Genomic DNA, 22004 nt, shown 5'->3' with positions numbered 1-22004 from the left:
TCATCTGTTAAGTATTTTATTGCTCCACTGACGTCGACTCGATCCCTCTTCTAACCGTCGTCGTGACCTTGACGTAGGTTTGAGAAAAGGAACACAGCCTGGGATTACGCCGATGTGTAATGAAGTGTATTGCATCCGTTACAGTATTTCAGTGAGGCTACAGAAGCACTGGCCCTTCAGAGCGCTAGCACTCATAACGTCCCGAGTGGAAAGAGCACAAACAGTCTGCAATCCCCCACCCACCCACCCCCACCCCCACACACACACAATTAACGTTTAAGACTGATACGAGATGTTTGACACGCGTGAGCTCTCGTCTAAGTGGCAAGATTTTGGCAAAGGACGTTTAACGGCATTTCATCAGAGAACTGTTTTGCTTATTTTTCAGCGTTAAGGCAAAGTACAGTGGCACGAGTGAAAAATAAATCAGCTCGTTAAATAAGACACATCAGCATGACCTTGAAAACCTTCATCAGTCTCCTTCGACCTACACGTTCTCAGTTCGGGAAGTACCCGTGACTAAACTAACTAACGGAACGAACGGGTCACTCTCCAGCCTCTGACCACGCCCAGTTCTTTAGACCGGTCTGCTGACACGGTTTAGGACGCGGTGGGACTCCCCGTCATCTATAAACACGAGCCGAAAGTCACAAGCTGGAACGTTACTGCCGAGGCTGCCGTTCTCAACGCGTTCCTAGATACCTCATAGGCTCCACCTCCTAATATTTACCGGCTGATAATATGATAATATTCAGAAATTTGTTTATGTTAAAAAAAAACATCACGGAGCTTATCGATGACGCTTGAAATGACTATCGGAAGATTTGTTCGTGGACGGAAAGACTTCGCGCGAGATAATGTTAGCAAAACTAAACAGCAAACAACCTGTTGCTAATCGTCTACGCTCGATCCTTCGCCGGGTTATTCCTTTCATTTATATATATATTTTAAAAAAAGGCTCTGAGGGAAGATCTATCTTCGGAAGACTCTCGCTGTGCTCCGGCGCCGTTTTAAACACGCCCTTGTCGAGCGAACGTGCTAGTTTGATCATTAGCAAGCCTTGTGAAGTTGCACGCGAGGTGTTCGAGGAATAAAACGTTAGCTTTGAAATGTTCTGCTGCCCCGTTTACGCTTCACGAGAACTTCTACCCAGAGCTGCTTCTAAAGTTCTTCGGTTTCTATCGATAAACACCGATCGTGGCCGGAGGCTCTCGTTCTAACAGAGCAGGAGCCACGTCAGTTGATCTCAGGTATTCAAAGAAAGAACTCGTGAAGAGACATGCCGCTATATTTGCGGAGAACTCCCCAGGAGCCCATCTCGGGGGAAGTGCTAATGGACGAGGGCGTGTCAGGAACGCTACTGGAGCACAGCCTAATAAAGCAATAACACTGAAAAGATCATGACCTTCAAAAACGTTGACCGCTGGGTTTGAGCGCGGTGACGAGACGGGGGTGGGAGATTTCTCGTAGGCACAAAGGGTTCGTTTCAGCTGCCAGGAAAACGATCTTTCATGATGGAGGAGGGGGGGAAAATAAACGTGGAACAGGAAGAAAGATAAAATCAACAAAGTGCAGAGATTCTGGACGCATTTTTCAGTTCGTAGGTGATGAAGATCCCTCACGCGCAGGGGGCTACCTTCCTACACACGACCAAACACACCAAATCTAATTGTCCTGAAAACAAAAAACACATTCAACAAAATGAAAAAAGAAGAGCAGGAGACACTCTGGGACTCGATTTGATCCGAGTCTTTACACCTCAGTCTTCCAGTCGTGTTCAAACCAACCTGTCCGTAAATAAATAAAGGCCGAGGATCAACCCACCCATTCTGCAGAAAAACGATGCTCGTGTTGGAAATTCTCATCCAAGGCTCTAAAATACTTCACGCTTCACTCAGACACGACGCTCTCTTTCTTTCCGCTCGCGTGATCCTAAAAGCGACAGGTTTCGAGACTAAACGCCGGCTTCAGGATCGACCTGCTTCCCATCTCAGGGCTCCTGGTTTTGGACCAGACGTGCTCCAGCTTCCAGCGAGTTTGGAGACTGGACTCCACCTGGTTTGTGTTACGGTCTCCCGGATCTGTTTTACAGTACTGGCTTCTGTTTCACAGTGAGCAAACCTCAACTGCACTTTTTCAGAAGGTTTGAATCTAAAGGTTTGAATCTAAATAATGTTCTGGCCCAGGCTGCTTTAGGATGGTCTGGGTTTTGGCGTATTCAGAATCACAGACTCAGACTGGATTTCTGAGATTTGAAACTAAACCCTGTGACAAAGCGTTGCTGAGTTCTGGACTAAATCTGTTTAACAGTTGAAATCTGAGCTGCGCCCGTTTCACCTTTCTTTAGTTTGAACCTAATCCATTTGACAATTCCAGACTCCAGCCTCGAGCTCGATCAACTCCTGCTGGCCTTCAAGTGTTCCGTGTGCCTTAGACTCGACCTATTTTGCATGTTGGTCGTTATGAACCTCCCCACCCCCACCCAATCTTGGACTCGAGCGGCTTTGCGTTAGCGAGCTCTGGGCTTGAAATAGTCGAACCAAATCCAAAATCCAGATCCGACTTGTGCTGCATTTTCGAGTTCTGGACTCGAGCGGTTTTGCTTTCATGAGTTCCGGACTTGATAATCAGCATCGCGAGATGACCGTTAGCTAGAGCGTGGGCGGGGGGGCGTTTGGGAGAGAAAGAGTAAACCACCTTGGTGTTGAGTATATCAGTCTCCATACTGCGCCACGGAAGCTCTGATACGATCGCGGACTCATTTTTAAGAATATAATCAGAGCCGGATTTAGTAAAAGCGTTGGGGTCGAGAGGTTTAAGTGCTTTACTCAACTGTTATTTGTGGGAAGGTGATTTTTTGTTAATCCTATAAGAAGGGGCACAAATGACTGGGGCTGTCTGTAAATGCTCGGATGATCACTCGATGGCAGCATGAGTCAGTTAAAGCTTTCGTGTGTGTGTGTAAGAAGAAAAAAAAAAAAAAAAAGGAAAAAAAAAAACCCCACGAGTAAAGCCGCCTTCTCCCAAATCTCACACACAATATTACACTTCAGTTTAGGAAACAAAAAAACAGGGCAAATAGACGATGTAAAAACAGTATTACAAAAAAAAAGAAAGAAAAAAGATAAAAACGCTGGTACAAGTCCAGAAAATTTAAGGCAGTCGCCAAAGAGGATTAAAAGGCAGCTATGAGAACGAGCTCAGGCGATTAAAACCGCGTGACGCCGTCTTCTTTTTCCTTTTTTTTTTTACACTTCCGAGCACAAATGCTCATGAGAAATATACAAAACTATTTGGTAACAAAAAGGTTACTAAAATGTTATAAAACCGAGAAAGGATTTAAAAGAAAAAAAAAAGTGAAAAATGTACCTTAGCTAAAGCTTATAAAATTATACATCAATAAAAAATAATAATAATAATAATAATAATAATAATAATATTCCTTGGTCCTTGAAAACTATATTACTATGTGATAACTTTTTTTTTCTTCCACGTAGATGCAGCGGAGCCCTTTCTGACGGAGGAAAGGAAGAATTTTCTTCACTTGTGTGTTTTTTTTTAGGGTTTGGCAAAGCCATGATCAGTTTCGTTTTATTTCCGTGAACTTCTGAGAAAAAGAGCTGGTCTTCAGTTTGATTTTCCTCTCGGAATTTCGTCCGTTCTGCAACATAGTTGTCCTTTATTGGAGAATCCGAAAGGTGGCGTTTTAATTTTGCCCTTCAGCACCATGCGCGCACACACACACACGCGCACACAGATTAGGACACGGACATGGCCGCGGAGGAAGAGGACGATGATGTAACGCCGCCGGTTGTAGGGAATCCAGCCTGACTGTCGATCCTCGACTGCAGCATAAGGCTCGATGAAGACGACAAAGAGGAGGATGAGGAGGGCGAGGAGGCGGAGCCTGATCGCAGGATGGCTCCTGCAGCACTACAATGTGGGCGTGGCCCTGGCTCAGGTGTGTAGGTGAAGGTGAGTGCCGTGGAGTAGATGATACCGTCGTTGCGCACCAGAGTGACCGGAACCTGGACGGGCTGCCGGACCCAGCGCCATCCCTCACGGAACGCAGAGATATCAGGAACCACGCAGAGAACACTCTCGCCACACCTACACACACACACACACACCGAACGTAACCATCCACCACGTTCAACTCATCTTCACACAGAAAGGCCAAACCTGAAAGGACTGTGTTCACTATATGCGCTCACTACACGGGGTATAACTGCGTGTGATTGGCTCACCTGTACATGGTGTCCGCCTCCACGTCACCGAACCACACTCTGAGGTTTGAAGTAAAGTTCTGTCCAGTCAGCTCCAGCATGGCTACATCGCCCCCTCCGTTTAGCTACCCCCCCCACACACACAGACACAGACACAGACACACACACACACACACACACACACACACACTAAACTCAAAACCCTCATGTAAAGCAGTATTTTAATACAATACTGATAAGCCTTATACAGACAAAATAACTGGAGGTGATTTATTTCTAATCTCATGCCTCTTCAGAACAACTATTAAAAATCTTTATTTATTTATTTAAAAACTGATCTCCTCTTCCTGTTTAATGAGAATGGTGGACTGAGTCATTTTTTTTATTATATTTGAATGAACGTGTGTTACCTGTAAACTCTCAACCACAGGTACAGGTGTGACGGGGTGTGTGACAGGGCCCATGCCCTCGTAGAAAGTGTACTCGGCTTTATCAGTGCTGATGATCGTCCACGACGCGCCATCATTAATCATCTCTTTGTTCGTCTCTTTGGGGCACGGTGTCGCCTGTAATCATTCAAGTTACAGTGAAGGAGGCGTGGCTTGTGTGCCAGTCAATGAATGGGCGTGGCTTGTGTACCAGTTAGTGAAGGGGGCGTGGCCGGTGTACCTATTAGTCTCATTAATTAGCAGACAGGTACAGTAATACGTGAGTGTGTCTGTGCGTGTGTGTCTCTCACCTGGAACTGGATGATGCGTTCCTGAGAGAGGCACAGGTACATGCGCTCTGTGTCCTTCAGGTAAAATGCACACTTGTGAAGCTGAGATACAGGATCATCTGCGTCCATCAGCGCCGTCTGCTTATCCACCTTACGGATTACCTACACACACACACACACACACACACACACGTAATTTAATAAACCAACATTTCATTTGCCATGATCAATGCTAGAAGAAAAAAAAAAGAAAGATTTTTAATAGTGTGTGTGTGTGCTCTCACCAGACGCGGTAAAGCCATGCCTGTGACAGAACACACCAGTTTAACGGTCTGACCGTAGTGGATGTATCCGTCTCTCACTGTAAACTCCTCACCCTCCGACTCGTCATCATCCACTGCAGAGTGAGAGGAAAAAAGAGAACGATCAAATACTGGACAATGACAAACAGCAACAAATATCAAGTGTGTGTGTGTGTGTATGTGTGTGTGTGTGATTGAGTGAAAGAGAGAGACGCACACAGGTGGATGTAAAAGGCTCCCCACTGCTGAGAGCTAGCGTGGAAGTTTCCTCCCTCAACATGGAGGTATCGAGTGCTGACTGTCTGAGAGCGTAACCGATTAAACAGAGCCACTTTAGTGCCCGATGCTATGCACACTGAGAGAGAGAGAGAGAGGGAGGGAGGGAGAGAGAGAGAGAGGGAGAGAGGGAGGGAGAGAGAGAGAGAGAGAGAGGGCAAAGTAGCAAACTTTTAATGTATAGACTCACCCTGCTCAGAATTAAAAGCGTCTCTGAATGAACAGAAAAAAACGACAACTCACAGTCTGCGTTCTTCAGAGACTGTTTCTTCTTGGAAGGTTTGGAGATGACTTTGATGCGTTTGCTGAGGAAGACGCCAATTTCTGCGCTGTTCCCGTAGAACATCTTCACCGACAGCATGAAGTGCTTCCTCTTGTCTGAGTCGGATATGTACAACGTTTTGGCTGTGCAGAAGTTCTGCAAGGCGAGAGGGAGAGCGAGAGGGAGGGCATTTATCATTTTTGTACTGTGTCCTTTCCCTTGTTTAGTGTTTAAGAGTGTGGGGGGGTCAGCACCTTGCCCTCCAGGTTGAGCTGCTGCATTTCTTGCTCGCTGTTTCCGATCCCGATAAAGGCGCAGGGTTGTGCCTCCTGCTCCGAGCAGCCATCTCTCTCCATCTGCTCCTTCTTCTTCTTCCAGCCGCAGCCCATCAGGTACACACACGGCGGCGGGCAGAAGAACCTCGACACACACGCCACGATACGTTACAAGGCTCAACAACACAACTCTCATATCTTCTGCTTAACCCATATGCATACAGTAAACACACATGATATTCAGAGTTTAAAATGAATAGGAATGTTGTCCACACCATGTTCCTGATGCCACATGCACTCTCTCGGGAAAACTACACAGCGTCCATCTGTCAATCACACACCCACGTCACTAGCACAGTTCCCCGCCTCCTAACGCCACTGTAACCAATCAGCACACAGTTCCCCGCCTCCTAACGCCACTGTAACCAATCAGCACACAGTTCCCCGCCTCCTAACGCCACCGTAACTAATCAGCACACAGTTCCCCGCCTCCTAATGCCACCGTAACCAATCAGCACACAGTTCCCCGCCTCCTAACGCCACTGTAACCAATCAGCACACAGTTCCCGCCACCTAACACACTGTAACCAATCAGCACACACTTCCCCGCCTCCTAATGCCACTGTAACCAATCAGCCCACAGTTCCCCACCTCCTAGCGCCACTGTAACCAATCAGCACACAGTTTCCCACCTCCTAACGCCACCGTAACCAATCAGCACACAGTTCCCCGCCTCCTAACGCCACCGTAACCAATCAGCACACAGCAACACACCCATAATATATCTGGGAAATAACTTATCTGGAACATCAGCAGAACACACACTTACCTCTTTTCATTTCCGTACGATTTCTGTGCAACTTTTGCGTGTAGAATCAGCACCGTCTGATCTCCTCTCTCCTTCAAGTAATTACGCATCGCCTCTCTTTGAGGGAAAAATACAAACAACACTCAAATTTATAAACAAACTCAATCAGGACAACGTTAGGATAAAAAAAAAAGTTAAAAGGTTGTACCTAGTAAGGCGCTTTGGCTGAGGAAGCTCCCCAAATTTCCTGTATAAACAAAGCAAAAGAATTCAGAATGTCAGAATTACAGAATGCAGCAGCAGGTTTAGCTACGAGATCTGCGCATGCGCAGTTTGTGTACAGCTGCTTGACAGTTTGGATGACTAATAAACAAAAAAAAAACCCTAAATAACCTTAAAGTATTTATACGCTCCTCTTAATAAAACAGGTAAAATAGCACTGCGTGAAAGCCATGCTAATGTGTCATAAAATTTGATGTAACCCGTTATCAAAGTAAAAAAAAAAAAGTCTGGTACAGCTAGCGAGCTAAGAGTTGGCTGACTCAAACAGCTTTTTTCTGTTCACTACGAGCGGCGTAAAGAAACCGCACCGTCTTTTACAGTTTATTGCTCACTCCTATAAAGTACCGGATAATTGACACGCATGTAAAACACATATCTCTTGGTCATTAATGATCATTTTCCAGAAATATTTGCGCTTTAAAAATGTGGGCGAAACTTGCCTGGTTAGCATGACGGCTAGCTGAGCTAACTGCATAAAAGAACACAACTAAAACAAGGCACGAGACCAAAAAGTAAGTAAATAACAACGGTTGACAGGACTACACACGGGAGCTGAGACAGAATGCGACTAAGTTAAACTCTCCGGACAAAACCTGAATGTTTAATGTCAACTTTTATTTCTCCATGCCCCCTTCTTGTTGTTAATTTCATCGCTTACCCCGTCACAACAGGCGCCATCTTCCATCAACTCTCTAGTAAAGTCTAAGTATCGCGAGATTCCCGCCAGCCTTCCTTCCAGACGAACAACCCCAGTCGTGGGAAAGTAGCTCAAGTCTCGCGATAGCTCAGATATTCTCACAATAGAACAGCATTGAAGCCGATCGTGTGTTATCGCGAGAGCTCATTTTCTCCGACAGACCGCAGAGCAAAGCGTGAGAAGGTGGAGGAGGAGGGGGGGTTTGTCTCACACAGGCGTGGGAAAGTTTCTGAAATCTCGCGATAACACTGAAATCTACTATAGAATGAGTTAATGTGTTATCGCGAGATTTGTCAGTGTAGACAAATGACAAAGAAGTACCGTGTGAAAATTCTCACAGCGTGGAGGACAGGTCCCGTGTACAAGCACGTCTCCTAAACTCATATTTCACACTTCTTAATCCTTCGTAAAGTTAATTAAGGCTTGCCAGGTTAAGGTTGTGGGAACAAAGATCCACACTGTATTATTTCTGTAGGAATGTTGTATGATGTAGCTTAATAAAAAATAACTAAATAAATAAATAAACAAAAGGGATAGTTATTAGGGTTAGTGTCTGGAAGAAAAGCATTTTTTTAATATGGGATTTTGTGTACAATGTTTGTTATGACAGGATATTTCAGGATAACTATTTATGTTCAGTTACAGTAATGCATGTATATAAGTGTTGACATTGTTATGAAAGAGATAAATACTGTAAATATCGTTACAACAAATCATTGCTATTTTCATTAAAGACTAAACAGAAATATACAGATATACAGAATTTAGTGCCAACACCAGATGGCAGAGTTCCTTTACTATAAACTGAGGAGCGGATTAAGGAGTAAATAACAACAAGACTTGCATAACAACATGAATAAGCAATTTAAGACCAATTAATAGTTACATGACTGCTAATGAATATTTAAATGAGTGTAATGTATAACGGTGCTCATTATTACTTATAGAATATATATATGACAATAAAAATTATAATTAGTAGTCAGTGCTGTTTAATAGTTGATAATAGGACCAGAGATGATAAAAAAAAATGAATAAAATATGATTATAACAAGTTTAAGTAATATTAAAATTAATTGTATAATGGTAATAAGTTATATACTATTTTGAAAAGATTTTTTAACAACAGCATGGAAAGTTGGTTATTAATAAAAAAAAAATATTTGTTGTAGAATTCTTAAAAAAAAGCTGTTTCAGAACGGCATGTGAATTATTTTAATCCTCTTTTCATATTAATTAGCATTAATCAGTCTTAAAATGTTAGTTGATGTTGTTGTGAAAGCCTTGGTGTTAAATAAATAATAAATGCAATATAATTGGCCTATTTTAAAATCATGGTTGTTGTTTCCAGGTTCATCTGAATATTAAATATCAAAGTGTAAACACAAAAATATGAATGAGTGTAATGCATTTGGATTATTAACTGCAATACCGTATGAAAGCACTCAAACGATCACTATTATTAGCGTTTTAATTAACAATAGGAACAATTTGTAATTGACGAATATCTGTGTCGTATTTAATTCAGTAATTTGACCAAAATCAAACACGAGATCGAGTACTTCCTGTCTGTACAGTAATGTATTATCTTTATATATGCTTAGATTAGAGCTGTGAGTCACTCACACACACACACCCACACACACACACACACACACACACACACGAAATCCTACTCCCATGTGCTGAAATATCTGCTGAGCACGACGTGATAATCAGCTCATTATGTTACACCACACAGCGAGCCGTTTATCTTCAGCCGTATCTGACATCAATCAGCTCACTGAGACACTCTGCCCTTAATTTCTACACTTCTCTGTCTCTGCTGATAAAGATATAAAGTGTGTATACATGTGTGTATGTGTGTGTGTGTAATAAACAGCAGTAGTGAAGAATTATGACTGATTAACTCAGGTCAGTTGAGCCACCGGTAACTGATTTTATTCAGTAGACTCCTGACATCTGGCTCGTCCTCCTGAATAGCAAGTTTAAACATCCCTGTGTGTAGATGCACATATGTGTGTTAGGAGCAGAGACCGGGAAAGGGATTATGGGTAAGTGTAGTTCACAGAGGAACACAGAGGAGTTTCATATAGCATGGACAACAGCCCTGTTTAAAAGTGCTTGGCCCCATATCACTCCTCCGTTTCTTTCTCCAGACTGCACTTAAAGGCAGTCTTTCTTTTATTTTCTGTCTTTTTAATTGTTTTTACATTTGTTCATAGCACCTTGAATTGTCTGGTGTAAGAAACATACACAATATAAATAAATAAATATATTATTAACAAATTGGCATTGTCTTTGTCTCTCGCCTTATTGTTTAGTATCGCATTCAAAAGCCTCCTTCATGTGGGAATGCTACAGCAATTAAAAACAGAATTACTGTATGCATTTAAAATGCAGGTCTACTGATGTGGGACAGGAAGTACGATTCCCTATAAATGACTGTGAGGATCATATTATAGCTCCAATTTCCTGTCCCCACCCCCTTTTTAGGCTTTACACGTTTAAGATTTTTGTGTAAATTAAATCCGTGGAAAAATACTCAGTAAATCAATGGAGGGGAAAAAAACATCGATTCCACATTAATCGCATGGTTTGGTGAAGAGTTGAACATGTGGCAGTCGATTGATGGGTTAATCAATAACAGTGACCTAAAACACCCCGGATTTACAATGTGTGTGTGTGTGTGTGTGTGTGTGTGTGTGTGTGTGTGTGTGTGTGTGTTTAGGACACAGTCATAGTACTGAGAAGTGAATGATTCTGTAATTAACCCTACACAATACGTGTAGCATTGAAGCCATAAAATAATAAAATAATCGTTTCAATAATATTTCCTCACGTGTTTTCACAAGGACCGCAGACCATAAACACCATAAACATCACCTATAGCTATGTTAATACACGTGTATTGCCCAGGTAAACAATAAAACTAATAAACAGCAGTGCAAATATTCGATATGCAGAACGGTTTAATACTTAGCCGATTTATTCAGAGATTTCTACAACTCAGGACTGAAGATGTTATTAAACATCGGATTTCAACATAAATAATCCTGCATAACTATAAAACATACTGTAGTAGCTTTCCATTTCCAAAATAATATATATTTTTGGAGAATTGGTCAACTATAGGCATATAAAATATAAATAGCATTCAGAAATTACATTTTTGCTCTTGGTCCTTGATCCAGTCAAGCTCGATATGTTATAATAACAAGATAAGTCTATAATGCTATAATTGTGGTGTAATAACTATATAATACATGTGTTATAAATGACTAATAGTACATTAATAACTGATTCTATAACGCCGTCGCATTAAAAATAACTGAACTGGGCGGGCCTTTGACATTTTCTTCACTCTCATTGGCCAGAACTGGGTTATCGTGTATCTCCATCCCATAATTCTTCCTTCCAATTGGCTCCGCCTCCTTGTCACCCCTGGCAACCTGGCAGCATTTGCAGCAGCAGCAGCAGCGTGCGATCATGGCCGTGATTATTCGGTCCCAGGGTTCGAGAGATCGAGCCCACAGAGGCAGGAAGTCCCATGAGCGCAGACAGGAAGGAAGTCTCTCTGGAAAGCGCGACTGCAGGAAGTTGATGGCGAGGACAGTGATGATGAGGAGCAACACTGGGACGAGGACGGCGAGGAGAGCGGGAAGGCCGGCCAGAGACAGACCGAACACTAGCAGAGGGATGAAGAAGAAGCAGAGCAGCACGTAGAACACTGCGAACCAGCGATACTGCGCGGTCACATGACCCAGAGACTTGGCTATGGGGATGGGGACGCGCATGAACGGCAGTACGTACCACAGTAGGATGCCTGAGATGTTGAAGAACAGATGGACTAGAGCGATCTGAAGGAGTGAGAACAGGAAGAAAAAAAATTTGCAGTGATTTTTGATTGTTTAGCTGGGAACAGTAAACAACTGTAAAATGCTGGTAACTTTATTTCTAACCCATGGGAGGGGGCACAAACATTTGCACTCAATTCTATGTACATGGAGCGATTATGTATTCATTTTTCCACTTTCACTAGTAAGTTAACGAGGTTGATTTCGTGACCAGAACAATTATGCGCTTTCCCACCAGTTCCTTATTGGAATCAGGACTCTCCATCGCCATGACAACGGCTTGAGCAACTCTGTTCTAGTGATTTCTGTTAAAATTACGTGATCATTTCAAAGGGTTTTGAAGGTTATTGTTGAAAATGAAGCAGGAACAATATCAACGATACAAAGATTAAAAACAATCACATTTTTTTCTGGCAACTGCAACAAAATAAAGGAAGTTATATTACTAATATCAATGCTAATGCTAACAAAGTCTCCTTTGATACAATGAACAAGAAAAAGGGGGGGGGGACGGATGCGTTTTTGTTGTTTTGCGTGTAATCGTCGTTTATGGAGCTGTATCCGAGAGTAAAGTACTCAGTGAAGAGGGGTTTGTGAACACACCGCAATCTTATCAGTTGCTAGAAGGGATAATTAGAGGATAATTAACTAAAATATAAGATATAGCATAAGTGTGTATGTGTGTGTGTGTGTGTGTGTGTGTGTGTGTGTGTGTGTGTGTGTGTGTGTGTTTGTGTGTGTCAGTCTAACCTGTAGCGAGTTAGTCAGTGTTTCTCCTGGACTAGCCAAAGCCGCTAGTATGGCTGTAGATGTGGTGCCGATGTTGGAACCCAGACAAAGCGGGTACGCTCTTTCAATGCTAATCACCCCGAGCCCTACACACACACACAAACACACACACACACACCAAACAGAAATAAAGTTAGCTACATTTTAGTAACATTTAGCCAGAGGTCAGAAGTGTTTAGCATCCCTGCACCTCAAGTGTTTAGGTTAGTATGCTAATTAGCTGGTTTCTGTACAATGTTATTTATCTCATATATTAATTAATTAATATAGCAGGTAGCAGAGAATTAGCTACTGAATATGCTACGATGGCACAAAGCCTGTTACATTCGCTTCACTTTCACCTTTATAAACTTCCTGATAAAGAGAGCTGAAGCTGGTGAACCTTAGCTCAAGTAATAAATAAATGAACTGTGTTCTGACTGTTCTGTACAAACACTATCTTCATCTGTTACTGATATGATAATGCCTTAAAACAACAACCGTAAATGTGCTGTTTGTGCCAGGATTCTTGGAAGAGGAAAGGACATTGTAGGTTTAACACTTTTGGAAGAGAAAACTAAACGTGTGTTAGCACCTGAATGGAATATAGCAAAGTATATGGCAATTTAAAATAAATAAGAAAATAAATCAAATGAAAAGATATTTTGGACTCCGACATACAGCTGTACAGACGGCTGGACGGAGAGACTGACCTACGAGGGGCGTGATGGCGGAGGTGAAAACCGAGCTGCTCTGTACGATGAAGGTCATTCCTGCTCCCACCATGATGGCGAGGTAACCAGTCACCCAACTGAACGGAAACGGAAAATCTGCTCACAAAAAAACACACAAAAAACAACCCTAAAAATATAGATAGTAAAAAAAAAACACAGACGTACACAACCAAATGTCGTTTCTGCTCTCGCTCTGTCTTTACATTGTCCGTATTAACGTTAGCATAAAGAGTAGTCTTAGCAACGGTAGTCCCATGACTTTAACCACTTGAATAGCAAGCATTTTTGGTCGTTAGAAGTTGATGCTACATGAATTACAGCATAATTTTAGTCATATAAAGTTATTAAAGTACTTTTCTTAGTAATTTACCAACACTTCTGAGGTAAACACTGACAATTTTGTGTTGTTTTTGCTCTCGCTCTGTCTTTACATTGTCCGTATTAGCGTTAGCATAAAGAGGAGTCTTAGCAATGGTAGTCCCGTGACTTTAATCATTTGAACAGCAAGCGTTTTTCAATATAGTGGTAGTTAGCAGTTGATTTTAACAGCATAATTTTAGTCATATAAAGTTATTAAAGTACTTTTCTTGGTAATTTACCAACACGTCTGAGGTAAACGTTGATGTTTCTGACAACTGTGTCTCGTTTCCACTGTCGCTCTGTCTTTACATTGTCCGTATTAGATTTAGGGGCTACAAGTTAGCATAAAACAAAACAGAGGAGTCTTAGCAATGGTAGTCCCGTGACTTTAACCACTCAAAACATCAAGAGTTTTTCAATATGGTGAAAACTGTGGTAGTTAGCAGTCGATGTTACAGTGTATTTTTAGTCGTATAAAGTCTTTTCTTAATAATTTACCAACACTTCTGAGGTAAATGTTGACGTTCCTGATGGTTCTGTCTCCGTCTAACTATCAACGTGTGTTTAGCTTGTCCATATAAAAGAGCGGTTGCGAGCTAGCTTTAAATACACAGAGTAGTCTTTCTCAGTTGCCTAGCAACAGCGTATATAGAGTATAATATCAATTATTATTAAAATAATACAAATAGAGGACAGATTTCAACATGAGAAAATGTATAAGGAATAAGGGCAGATGGACAGATTGTTGGCCTGAGACCTGTGTTGATGACCTTCTTGATGACGGAGGCCACCTGACCCCTCAGCATGGAGTTGAGCAGTTTGACGATGAGGATGAGGCAGATACAGAGCACCAGGAGAGACGCAGCGAGCAGGATCAGTCCCACTGCCAGGTCGGGCAGTGTCGTGCTCACGAAAATATGACCACCTACAGACACAGACAGACAGCGAGACGGGTTCTGACAAAGGAGCAGCGTGGTCACACACAGACCCGCCCGAAATTCTGACATCAGACGATGGAAGACAAAGTGTACTCGCTCTACAGTGTACAAAAACCATCGTTAACTATCAGACCCTAATTTGTTTTCTATGTCCTTTTTAATGTCCTTTAAATTTCTCTTATAAACCAAATAAAAACAATAAACAAGAAATCTGTTCTAGATTGCGTTCTAGAAACTTTGAGATCTGTGTTCCATCTCGCGGTTCTAGAACTCTCGGCACTTACAGAACAAGTTCTAGAATGCACTCTAGGATAATCGGGGTTTTGTCCATCTGTTAGCTCACATTCTAGAACTCTCAGAAGTTACTGTATATAAACCAATGTTCCGGTTCTAGAATGCAATCTCTAATAATCTGGTCTTTGTCCATCTGCTAACTCACATTCTAGAACACTTGGCGGTTATAGAACCAGCACAGCGGTTTGAGAACGTGCTCTGTCCGTCATCTCACATTCTAGCACAGATGTTTATGTATATTTTGTTCCAGAGGTGTTTCTCAGAGTAGGATAAGTTCCGTGCTCACATTTCTGAATGTTGATGGTTTCGGAGACGTTCCTCCACTTCCAGCAGGGGGCACCGGTGCAGTTCACTATAGTCACGTTCTGCAGAGACTGCAAATGAAAAACTGTCAGACAATTGACCCAGCAGATCTTTCACACCATCCGATCTGTATTTCTGTATTTCCAGCAGGCGCTGAAGCATACGCAGAGGTTTTAAAAAGACATACCGTGTTTGTAGATGTTTGACACCATGTCTTGATGAGACTCTTATTCCTGGCATCTGGGTCTCCGGTGGCAATTCCGCTGATGACCGACTCGTCCAGCTGCATCGGGAAGATACGTTTATGTTCTCGGACTGGTTTTAGCCCCACACCAATACGTTATTAACTTTCTGTGTGTGTGTGTGTGTGTGTGTGTGTGTGTGTGTGTGTGTGTGTGTGTGTGTGTGTGTGTGTGTGTATGAATCAAAAATTTGTTGCAGAAATATCTCTTGATGTTTTACAAGCATTCATATTATTTCGTATTCGTTTCTTATGATTTCAGTTCATTGTGCTAATCGAAGCGAACATAGTAATTATCGCCCCCTACTGGATATGTTTTGAACTGCTCATCAAAAGTTTTTAACTGACTTCTAAACCACGCCTGACACACTCGTACCTCGATGATGGAGTGTGTGAGCGGGTCGGTAAGGACGTTGAGCAGCGCGGGGGCGTTCTCGCCGCTCTCGATGTGGAAGGACGAGACGATGAGCTCGGTGAGGCGGTACAGGTAACCGCTGGCCACCTCGAGCGGCAGCAGCACCAATACCGACAGCCAGTTAAAGAAATCGTGCACCGTCGCACCGGCAAACGCTCTGCGAACACAACATTCTCAGAAACGTCGCACAAACACCACCTTTATGCCCCTTTCATGAAAATATGACATAAAACATTTGATAGCAAATTTTACCGACTTTTTTTTTTTTTAAATCTGCCAACAAGTCAAATTTGATTGGCCAATTTCAAGCGAGATCATAGCTAGCTAATTAAAATAAGGTAGAACTACCGTAGAGATCCCACTCAGTTAACGCTGTAATTTAAGGGTAGCATTTTATTCTAAGCATGAGATGAAGAATCGATACCAAACGCTAGCAATGATTTAATACAGTTTGAGATTAGCTGATTAAATATGACTTAAGCTCCGCCCTTTTTAACCCTGGGACACTTAACACTTTTCAGGATTGTGCTCAGATTCAGTGTTAGCTTAGTTACCGTGAGTACACTAAAACTGCTCTGTTCTGATTGGTTAAAGTTACACATAAAGGGGCGTGGTTAACCCCAACAGCTTTAATCACATCAACATATTCACTTTTACTCTCTAATTTCTATTTTTCAGGCATCAAATCTGGGTCGTTAAAGCTAAAAGCTCTGATTCCAGATGATTAGCCATAATTTAGCTCGTTTTAGAATGTGAGAAGTTCTTGTACGGAGAAGGGTCCCACCTGCGGAACTTGTTCCTGTCTCCAGCCTGCGTCATGGCCACCACCGTGTTGGTCACCGACGTCCCGATATTGGTGCCCATGATGATCGGGACGGCCGTGGAGACCTGCAGCACTGTAGGAAGAGTAGTCTTTCGTTATCTTTTTCATCACTGTTACCATCATCATCATCATCAACATCATGTGACTCACGTCCAGAGGACACCATGCTGACCACGATGGACGAGGAGGTGCTGGAGCTCTGGACGAGCAGAGTGACGAGGACGCCGATCACCAGGCCAGCCAGCGGGTTCGACAACACCTGGTTCTCCTGGAAGATATCTCCAGCTGCCTTACCTAACACACACACACACACACACACACACTTAATTTAATATTAAACATTTTAAATGTGTGTATGAAGGACTGAAGTATCTCGCTAAAGCCGCTGTGTACCTCCAACAAGCTGAAACGCAGAGCTGAGGAGGTCCAGAGAGCAGACGAATGTGTAGAGCAAACCCAAGAGCAGAACCAACTTCCCCACTGACACAAAGACCCGCAACACCTTCCCTTTACTGTCCAGCTCTGAGAGAGAGAGAGAGAGAGAGAGAGAGAGAGAGAGAGAGAGAGAGAGAGAGAGAGTGAGAGAGAGAGAGAGAGAAAGAGAGAGAGAGTGAGAGAGAGAGAGAGAGAGTGAGAGAGAGAGTGAGAGAGAGAGAGAGAGAGAGAGAAAGAGTGAGAGAGAGAGAGAGAGAGAGAGAAAGAGGGAGAGTGGGAGAGTGGAAGAGAGAGAGAGAGAGGGAGACAGAGAGAGAGAGAAGGAGAGTGGGAGAGTGGGAGAGAGAGGGGGGGAGAGGGAGAGAGAGCGGAAGAGAGAGAGAGAGAGAGAGAGAGAGAGGGAGAGTGGGAGAGAGAGGGGGGGAGAGGGAGAGAGAGCGGAAGAGAGAGAGAGAGAGAGAGGGAGAGTGGAAGAGAGACAGAGAGAAAAAGTGAGAGAAAGACAGAGAGAGGAAGAGAGAGAGACACAGAGAGAGAGTGAGAAAGGAAGAGAGAGAGAGTGAAAGTGTAAACTCCTCTGTCCTATAGATGTGGGGAAACTGAAAGTCACCCTGACTGTTACAGAGCTCTGGCACTGGAGACTCCTTCCATAAACGTTACATAAACATCTCCTTACTTTAAGAAAACTTCACCACATCAGCTGTTATTTTTGAATCGGTTTATGGTCAGTGGAGCGCCTGCTGTGCACGCCCCTGTGACTTCGCTGTTACTATAGAAACCGTAGCAAGCGCATTAATATAAACCTGCACTACTGTCAGAGCTGCAGTTCTAGAGAATTCATCAACACCACCTCAACTCCACAGAGTTCAGCGGAGCAGGTGGAGAGCGTGAGGATGAGGAGGAGGTGTTTATATTCTCTGATATCAGGATGTTTAAGCTCCTCACCTGCCCATGTGACCCCTGTATCCTCTATATCAACCATGTCCCAGACGTCTTCATCCGTCCTCACATCATCACACACCAGAGTGACGGTGGAGACGGCAGCAGGGATACACACAGATCTGTCCTTCATAACTGAGAGAGAGAGAGAGAGAAAATCCAACATAAAAATGCAGCATGTGAATGTTGAGTAGAACGATACACGGCTTCCATCAGCACTGCATGCGAAAGTATGTGCCCCCCACCCCACTCACCTCACTAAACACCTGCGTTACAGATGAGAAATTATATCTGAATTACACACACTCGATGATTACATCACTAACGAAAGTGTTGAACAAATTCAAACCCTTTTTAAAAATTCAATTCTTAACTGTGTTCCTGATGAAGCCTCACGCAGGTGTGTTTAACCCTCACTGTTGTGTGTGTGTGTGTGTGTGTGTGTGTGTGTGTGTGTGTGTGTGTGTGTGTGTGTGTGTGTGTTTGTGTGTGTTTCAAGACTCACCTTTCTCTGTGTGTGTGTGTGTGTGTGTGTGTGTGTGTGTGTGTACGGCGAGATCTTCACACGTCTGGAAGGGCAGAACACGTCTGGAATTCCGGTGTGTATCCACACTGAGTGTGTGCGTGTGTGTGAAAGGATAAATGCGCACACACAAACACACCTGTGCAGGTAAGCACACACTTGCAGCTGTGGGATGTGTCTCTGGAGAGTGTGTGTGAGAGTGAGTGTGTTTTATAGCGTGTCTGTGTGATGATGATCACGATGATGACAAAGTACAGTGTGTGTGTGTGTGTGTGTGTGTGTGTGTGTGTGTGTGTGTGTGTGTGTGTGTGTGTGTGTGTGTGTGTGTTCTGAATCTAGGGCACTAATCAATTTTTCTAATCACATGATTCATTAAAGACAGATCACTAACTAAATATAAATAACCAAATATAATGGAAATCTCCATTAGTCTGAAAGCATCTGGCCATACACACACACAGACACACACACACACACACACACACACACACACACACACACACACACACAAAGCTTGTGAATGGAAAATGGAGTCATTATAGGAGGTTATTTGTAGCTGATCGATGCTCTGATTGGCCGAGATGGTTTATGGGTCATCTTTCTCAGTTTTTTTCCTTTCTTTCATCCCTTCATCACTTTCAGTGTGTCCTGTTATTTATTTTCTCTTCTTCCAAATAACTTGGAGAGAAAAAAGAGAAACGAAATAAGATTGAATTACAAAAGAAAAATAAAAGAGAAGAGAAAATAAATTGTGAGTGTGTGATGTCTTTTTCTTTTATACATAAGTGATTTTGGAATGAATTTATTTTGTTTTAGAGATGAATGTTAATACATTGTGTGTGTGTGTGTGTGTGTGTGTGTGTGTGTGTGTGTGTGTGTGTGTGTGTGTGTGTGTGTGTGTGTGTTTTAATCTACTGCGGTCACCTTGAGAATAAACCTCTAATGGTTATCTTTATATATTTTTTAGCATTATTAAGGCAGACATTATACTTTCGTTTGTTTCCTAAAATATTTACTCTGTCTTGTACTCTTTCATACTGTAGCATTAATCATTCCGTCTGTAGTTTTTTGTTGTGAGCTTTGCTGCCATCATGCGGTTAGAAATGGGATTGCTCCTGCACTAGCGCTGTTGACCCACCAGGTGTCAGTGTGGCGCTGATTCACTCACATTAAACACCACCGAGGAAGAAATGATACCGTGTATTTGACTCTTGTGACCTAACCAGCGCCGCTGCTGCGTTTTATTTGTGCGCCGTTTGTTTTAAAAGTGTGTTTACAGGATTCTGGTTAAAAATGGCTGAATCTTCGTCAGAATTCACGGAGCGCACCGCGGAAACGATGCCGGTACGCGGTGTGATAGCTAGGAAGCTAGCTAATGCTAATGCTAAGTATCTAGTGTGCGACTGATGTGGCCATTATTATTATTATTATTATTATTATTATTATTATTGAACGTGAAGAGCTGTTTTTGTGTGTGTGCTTATTTGTGTGTGTGCGTGTGTGCGCGCGCGCAGGCAGCGTTAGGAGCAGAATACACCCCCACAGAGGAGGAGAGGAAAGTGTTCAAACAGTGCGATGAAGAGAGCTTCTGGTACAGATGTGAGTACACTGCGCATGCGCACTAATGACCACTCACTGTCTCTGCTTCTTATATACTCCTTACTGCTCATTCTCTCTCTCCCCCCCTCTCCCCTCTTTCTCCCCTCTCTCTCTCTCCCCTCTCTCTCCCCTCTCTCTCTCTCTCCCTCTTTCCTCCAGCGGTGCCATTCTCCGCCAGTGCTATGGCCCTCACTCAAATGCTCGTTACCAAAGGTGTGTATTGTGTTTACTACATCACACATGTTTATGTATGTACTGTTATGCAAATGAGATGTAAACAAGGCTCATGTTTATGCGAATAGGGAAGCTGACGGCGTCCCCGCGGTTCGGATCTCTGCCTAAAGTGCTGTGTGAGTTTATTAAACCTTATACACTCACATGATATGTGTGTGTGCAGTCTAGGTACTGAGGGTGTGTGTGTGTGTGTGTGTGTGTGTGTGTGTGTGTGTGTGTGTGTGTAGTTGCCGGCATGTGTGGCTACTTCGCAGGAAAGCTGTCCTACATGAAGACATGTCGGCAGAAATTCTATAATTTGGAGAATTCACCAATTGCAGAAGCTCTTCGACAGAGACACCGACATCATCACCGTCCACCACAGTGAGCACACACACACACACACACACACACACACACACACACAATAACAGACACACTCACACACACACTCATACTCTCTCTCTCTGTCTCTGTCTCTCTCTGTGTCTGTGGTTACTGTGTGAGGTTCGCTGGTCCTCAGCCGGAGCTCAGTGAAGATGAGAAGCCTCAGTTTGAGATGTTTCAGTCGGAGAGTGTCTCAGATTCTCCCCCTGACCTCAGCTACAGCGACACCACACACTCGGCTCCACACCGCAACCTTCACACACGCGGTACTTCACCCTCGTTATATCACTGTGACCGATCTGACCCCAAGTCCCGCCCCCAGTGCTCCTGTAACCAATCAGAGCATGATACTGTACTGAGGATTAACGAGTGTTAGTGTTGTTCTGAGCTGTTGATGAACTGTTACAGCGCTGCGTGAGGAGCAGGAGGAGGGGGAGGAGGTGAAGAAGAAACCCATCCTTTATGAGGAGCTGCGCAACAAGAACAGGGAGAACTACGACATCACCCGGAACCAGAAAATAGACAGAGATACGGCCAAGAAGGATGGTGAGAGCTGTCAGTCAAACTCCTGTTGTCATGGTTACGTGGCTGTCTGCTCATTATTCTAGTTAGGATTTTATCAAAAGAAATGGTTTATTAGCAAAGAATTAAACAACGTGATGATGTGTACGTTCACCGTCTGTGCAGTGAAGAAGAACAAATACGGCGACACGTGGGACGAGTGAGGAGCGCACGAGCAGCTGAATGCTGGGAGAAATCTCAGCTGTGTGAATGCCTTCGTCTGTGTATTACAGTATTAATAATAAATGCTCTATATGAAAAAATATAATGACTGTTGTTTTATTTGTGAGGAATCCAAAGAGATAAGGGGATGGAAGAAGGAATTTCTGGAAAATCTGCAATGCCTGCTTTCACAGACACTGTGTTTGTTTGTTTAATGCAAAAGTATTAACAATAATAGAAATATTAAAGAAAATAGTGCAACATCCCACAGATTGCCTTGTTCTCTATTTGTGAGTGATTGTTGTTTTTTTCCCCCCAATTAAAAAAAAATTAGCCTTGAAATATCACAAGGCAGATGTTTCACTTGGGATTTTTTAATAAACTTTATTAAATGAAAGGTTATTAAATAAAATGTCTTAATCACACACAAAAGATCATTTTATTTAAAATATAAAAGAATCTATATATATATATTTAGAGCTGTAAAAATAAATTAGTGTTGTAGTAAAATGTGTCGTAGTCTTGTGCGTAGAAAAAAAAAAACCGTAACACCTCTAATAACGGGTTTAAAAATATGTTTCTCATCACGCTGAGTTATAATCTCGC

General features: G+C 42.9%; 3 protein-coding genes across 3 annotated transcripts; 1 reads left to right on the top strand and 2 right to left on the bottom strand.

Annotated features, from left to right (window-relative positions):
• On the bottom strand, positions 1 to 7918 carry rbpja (recombination signal binding protein for immunoglobulin kappa J region a). The gene is made up of 11 exons (XM_017461604.3): positions 7808 to 7918; positions 7076 to 7114; positions 6889 to 6984; positions 6039 to 6204; positions 5766 to 5940; positions 5464 to 5601; positions 5229 to 5341; positions 4966 to 5106; positions 4637 to 4792; positions 4248 to 4351; positions 1 to 4110 (listed from the first exon to the last, which is right to left on the bottom strand). The coding sequence occupies exons 1-11, from the start codon at positions 7825 to 7827 to the stop codon at positions 3759 to 3761; spliced, it is 1500 nt and encodes a 499-aa protein (XP_017317093.1). The 5' UTR covers positions 7828 to 7918; the 3' UTR covers positions 1 to 3758.
• A 2760-nt stretch (positions 7919 to 10678) lies between these two features.
• Positions 10679 to 18676, bottom strand: slc34a2a (solute carrier family 34 member 2a). The gene is made up of 12 exons (XM_053677392.1): positions 18459 to 18676; positions 17960 to 18088; positions 16973 to 17101; positions 16730 to 16873; positions 16541 to 16652; positions 15718 to 15913; positions 15288 to 15383; positions 15084 to 15171; positions 14323 to 14490; positions 13185 to 13301; positions 12454 to 12578; positions 10679 to 11706 (listed from the first exon to the last, which is right to left on the bottom strand). Exons 2-12 carry the CDS (start codon positions 18084 to 18086, stop codon positions 11152 to 11154), a joined length of 1857 nt encoding a protein of 618 aa, XP_053533367.1. The 5' UTR covers positions 18087 to 18088; positions 18459 to 18676; the 3' UTR covers positions 10679 to 11151.
• Positions 18677 to 19633: 957 nt separating this feature from the next.
• On the top strand, positions 19634 to 21504 carry LOC108260849 (OCIA domain-containing protein 1). The gene is made up of 8 exons (XM_017461498.3): positions 19634 to 19820; positions 19991 to 20075; positions 20235 to 20288; positions 20378 to 20425; positions 20537 to 20672; positions 20796 to 20941; positions 21084 to 21221; positions 21363 to 21504. Exons 1-8 carry the CDS (start codon positions 19770 to 19772, stop codon positions 21398 to 21400), a joined length of 696 nt encoding a protein of 231 aa, XP_017316987.1. The 5' UTR covers positions 19634 to 19769; the 3' UTR covers positions 21401 to 21504.
• Positions 21505 to 22004: the final 500 nt, after the last annotated feature.

This window comes from Ictalurus punctatus, chromosome 29 (genome assembly GCF_001660625.3).
Source record: "Ictalurus punctatus breed USDA103 chromosome 29, Coco_2.0, whole genome shotgun sequence".
Lineage (NCBI taxonomy): Eukaryota > Metazoa > Chordata > Actinopteri > Siluriformes > Ictaluridae > Ictalurus > Ictalurus punctatus.
This window is presented reverse-complemented; position numbering and strand designations above follow the sequence as displayed.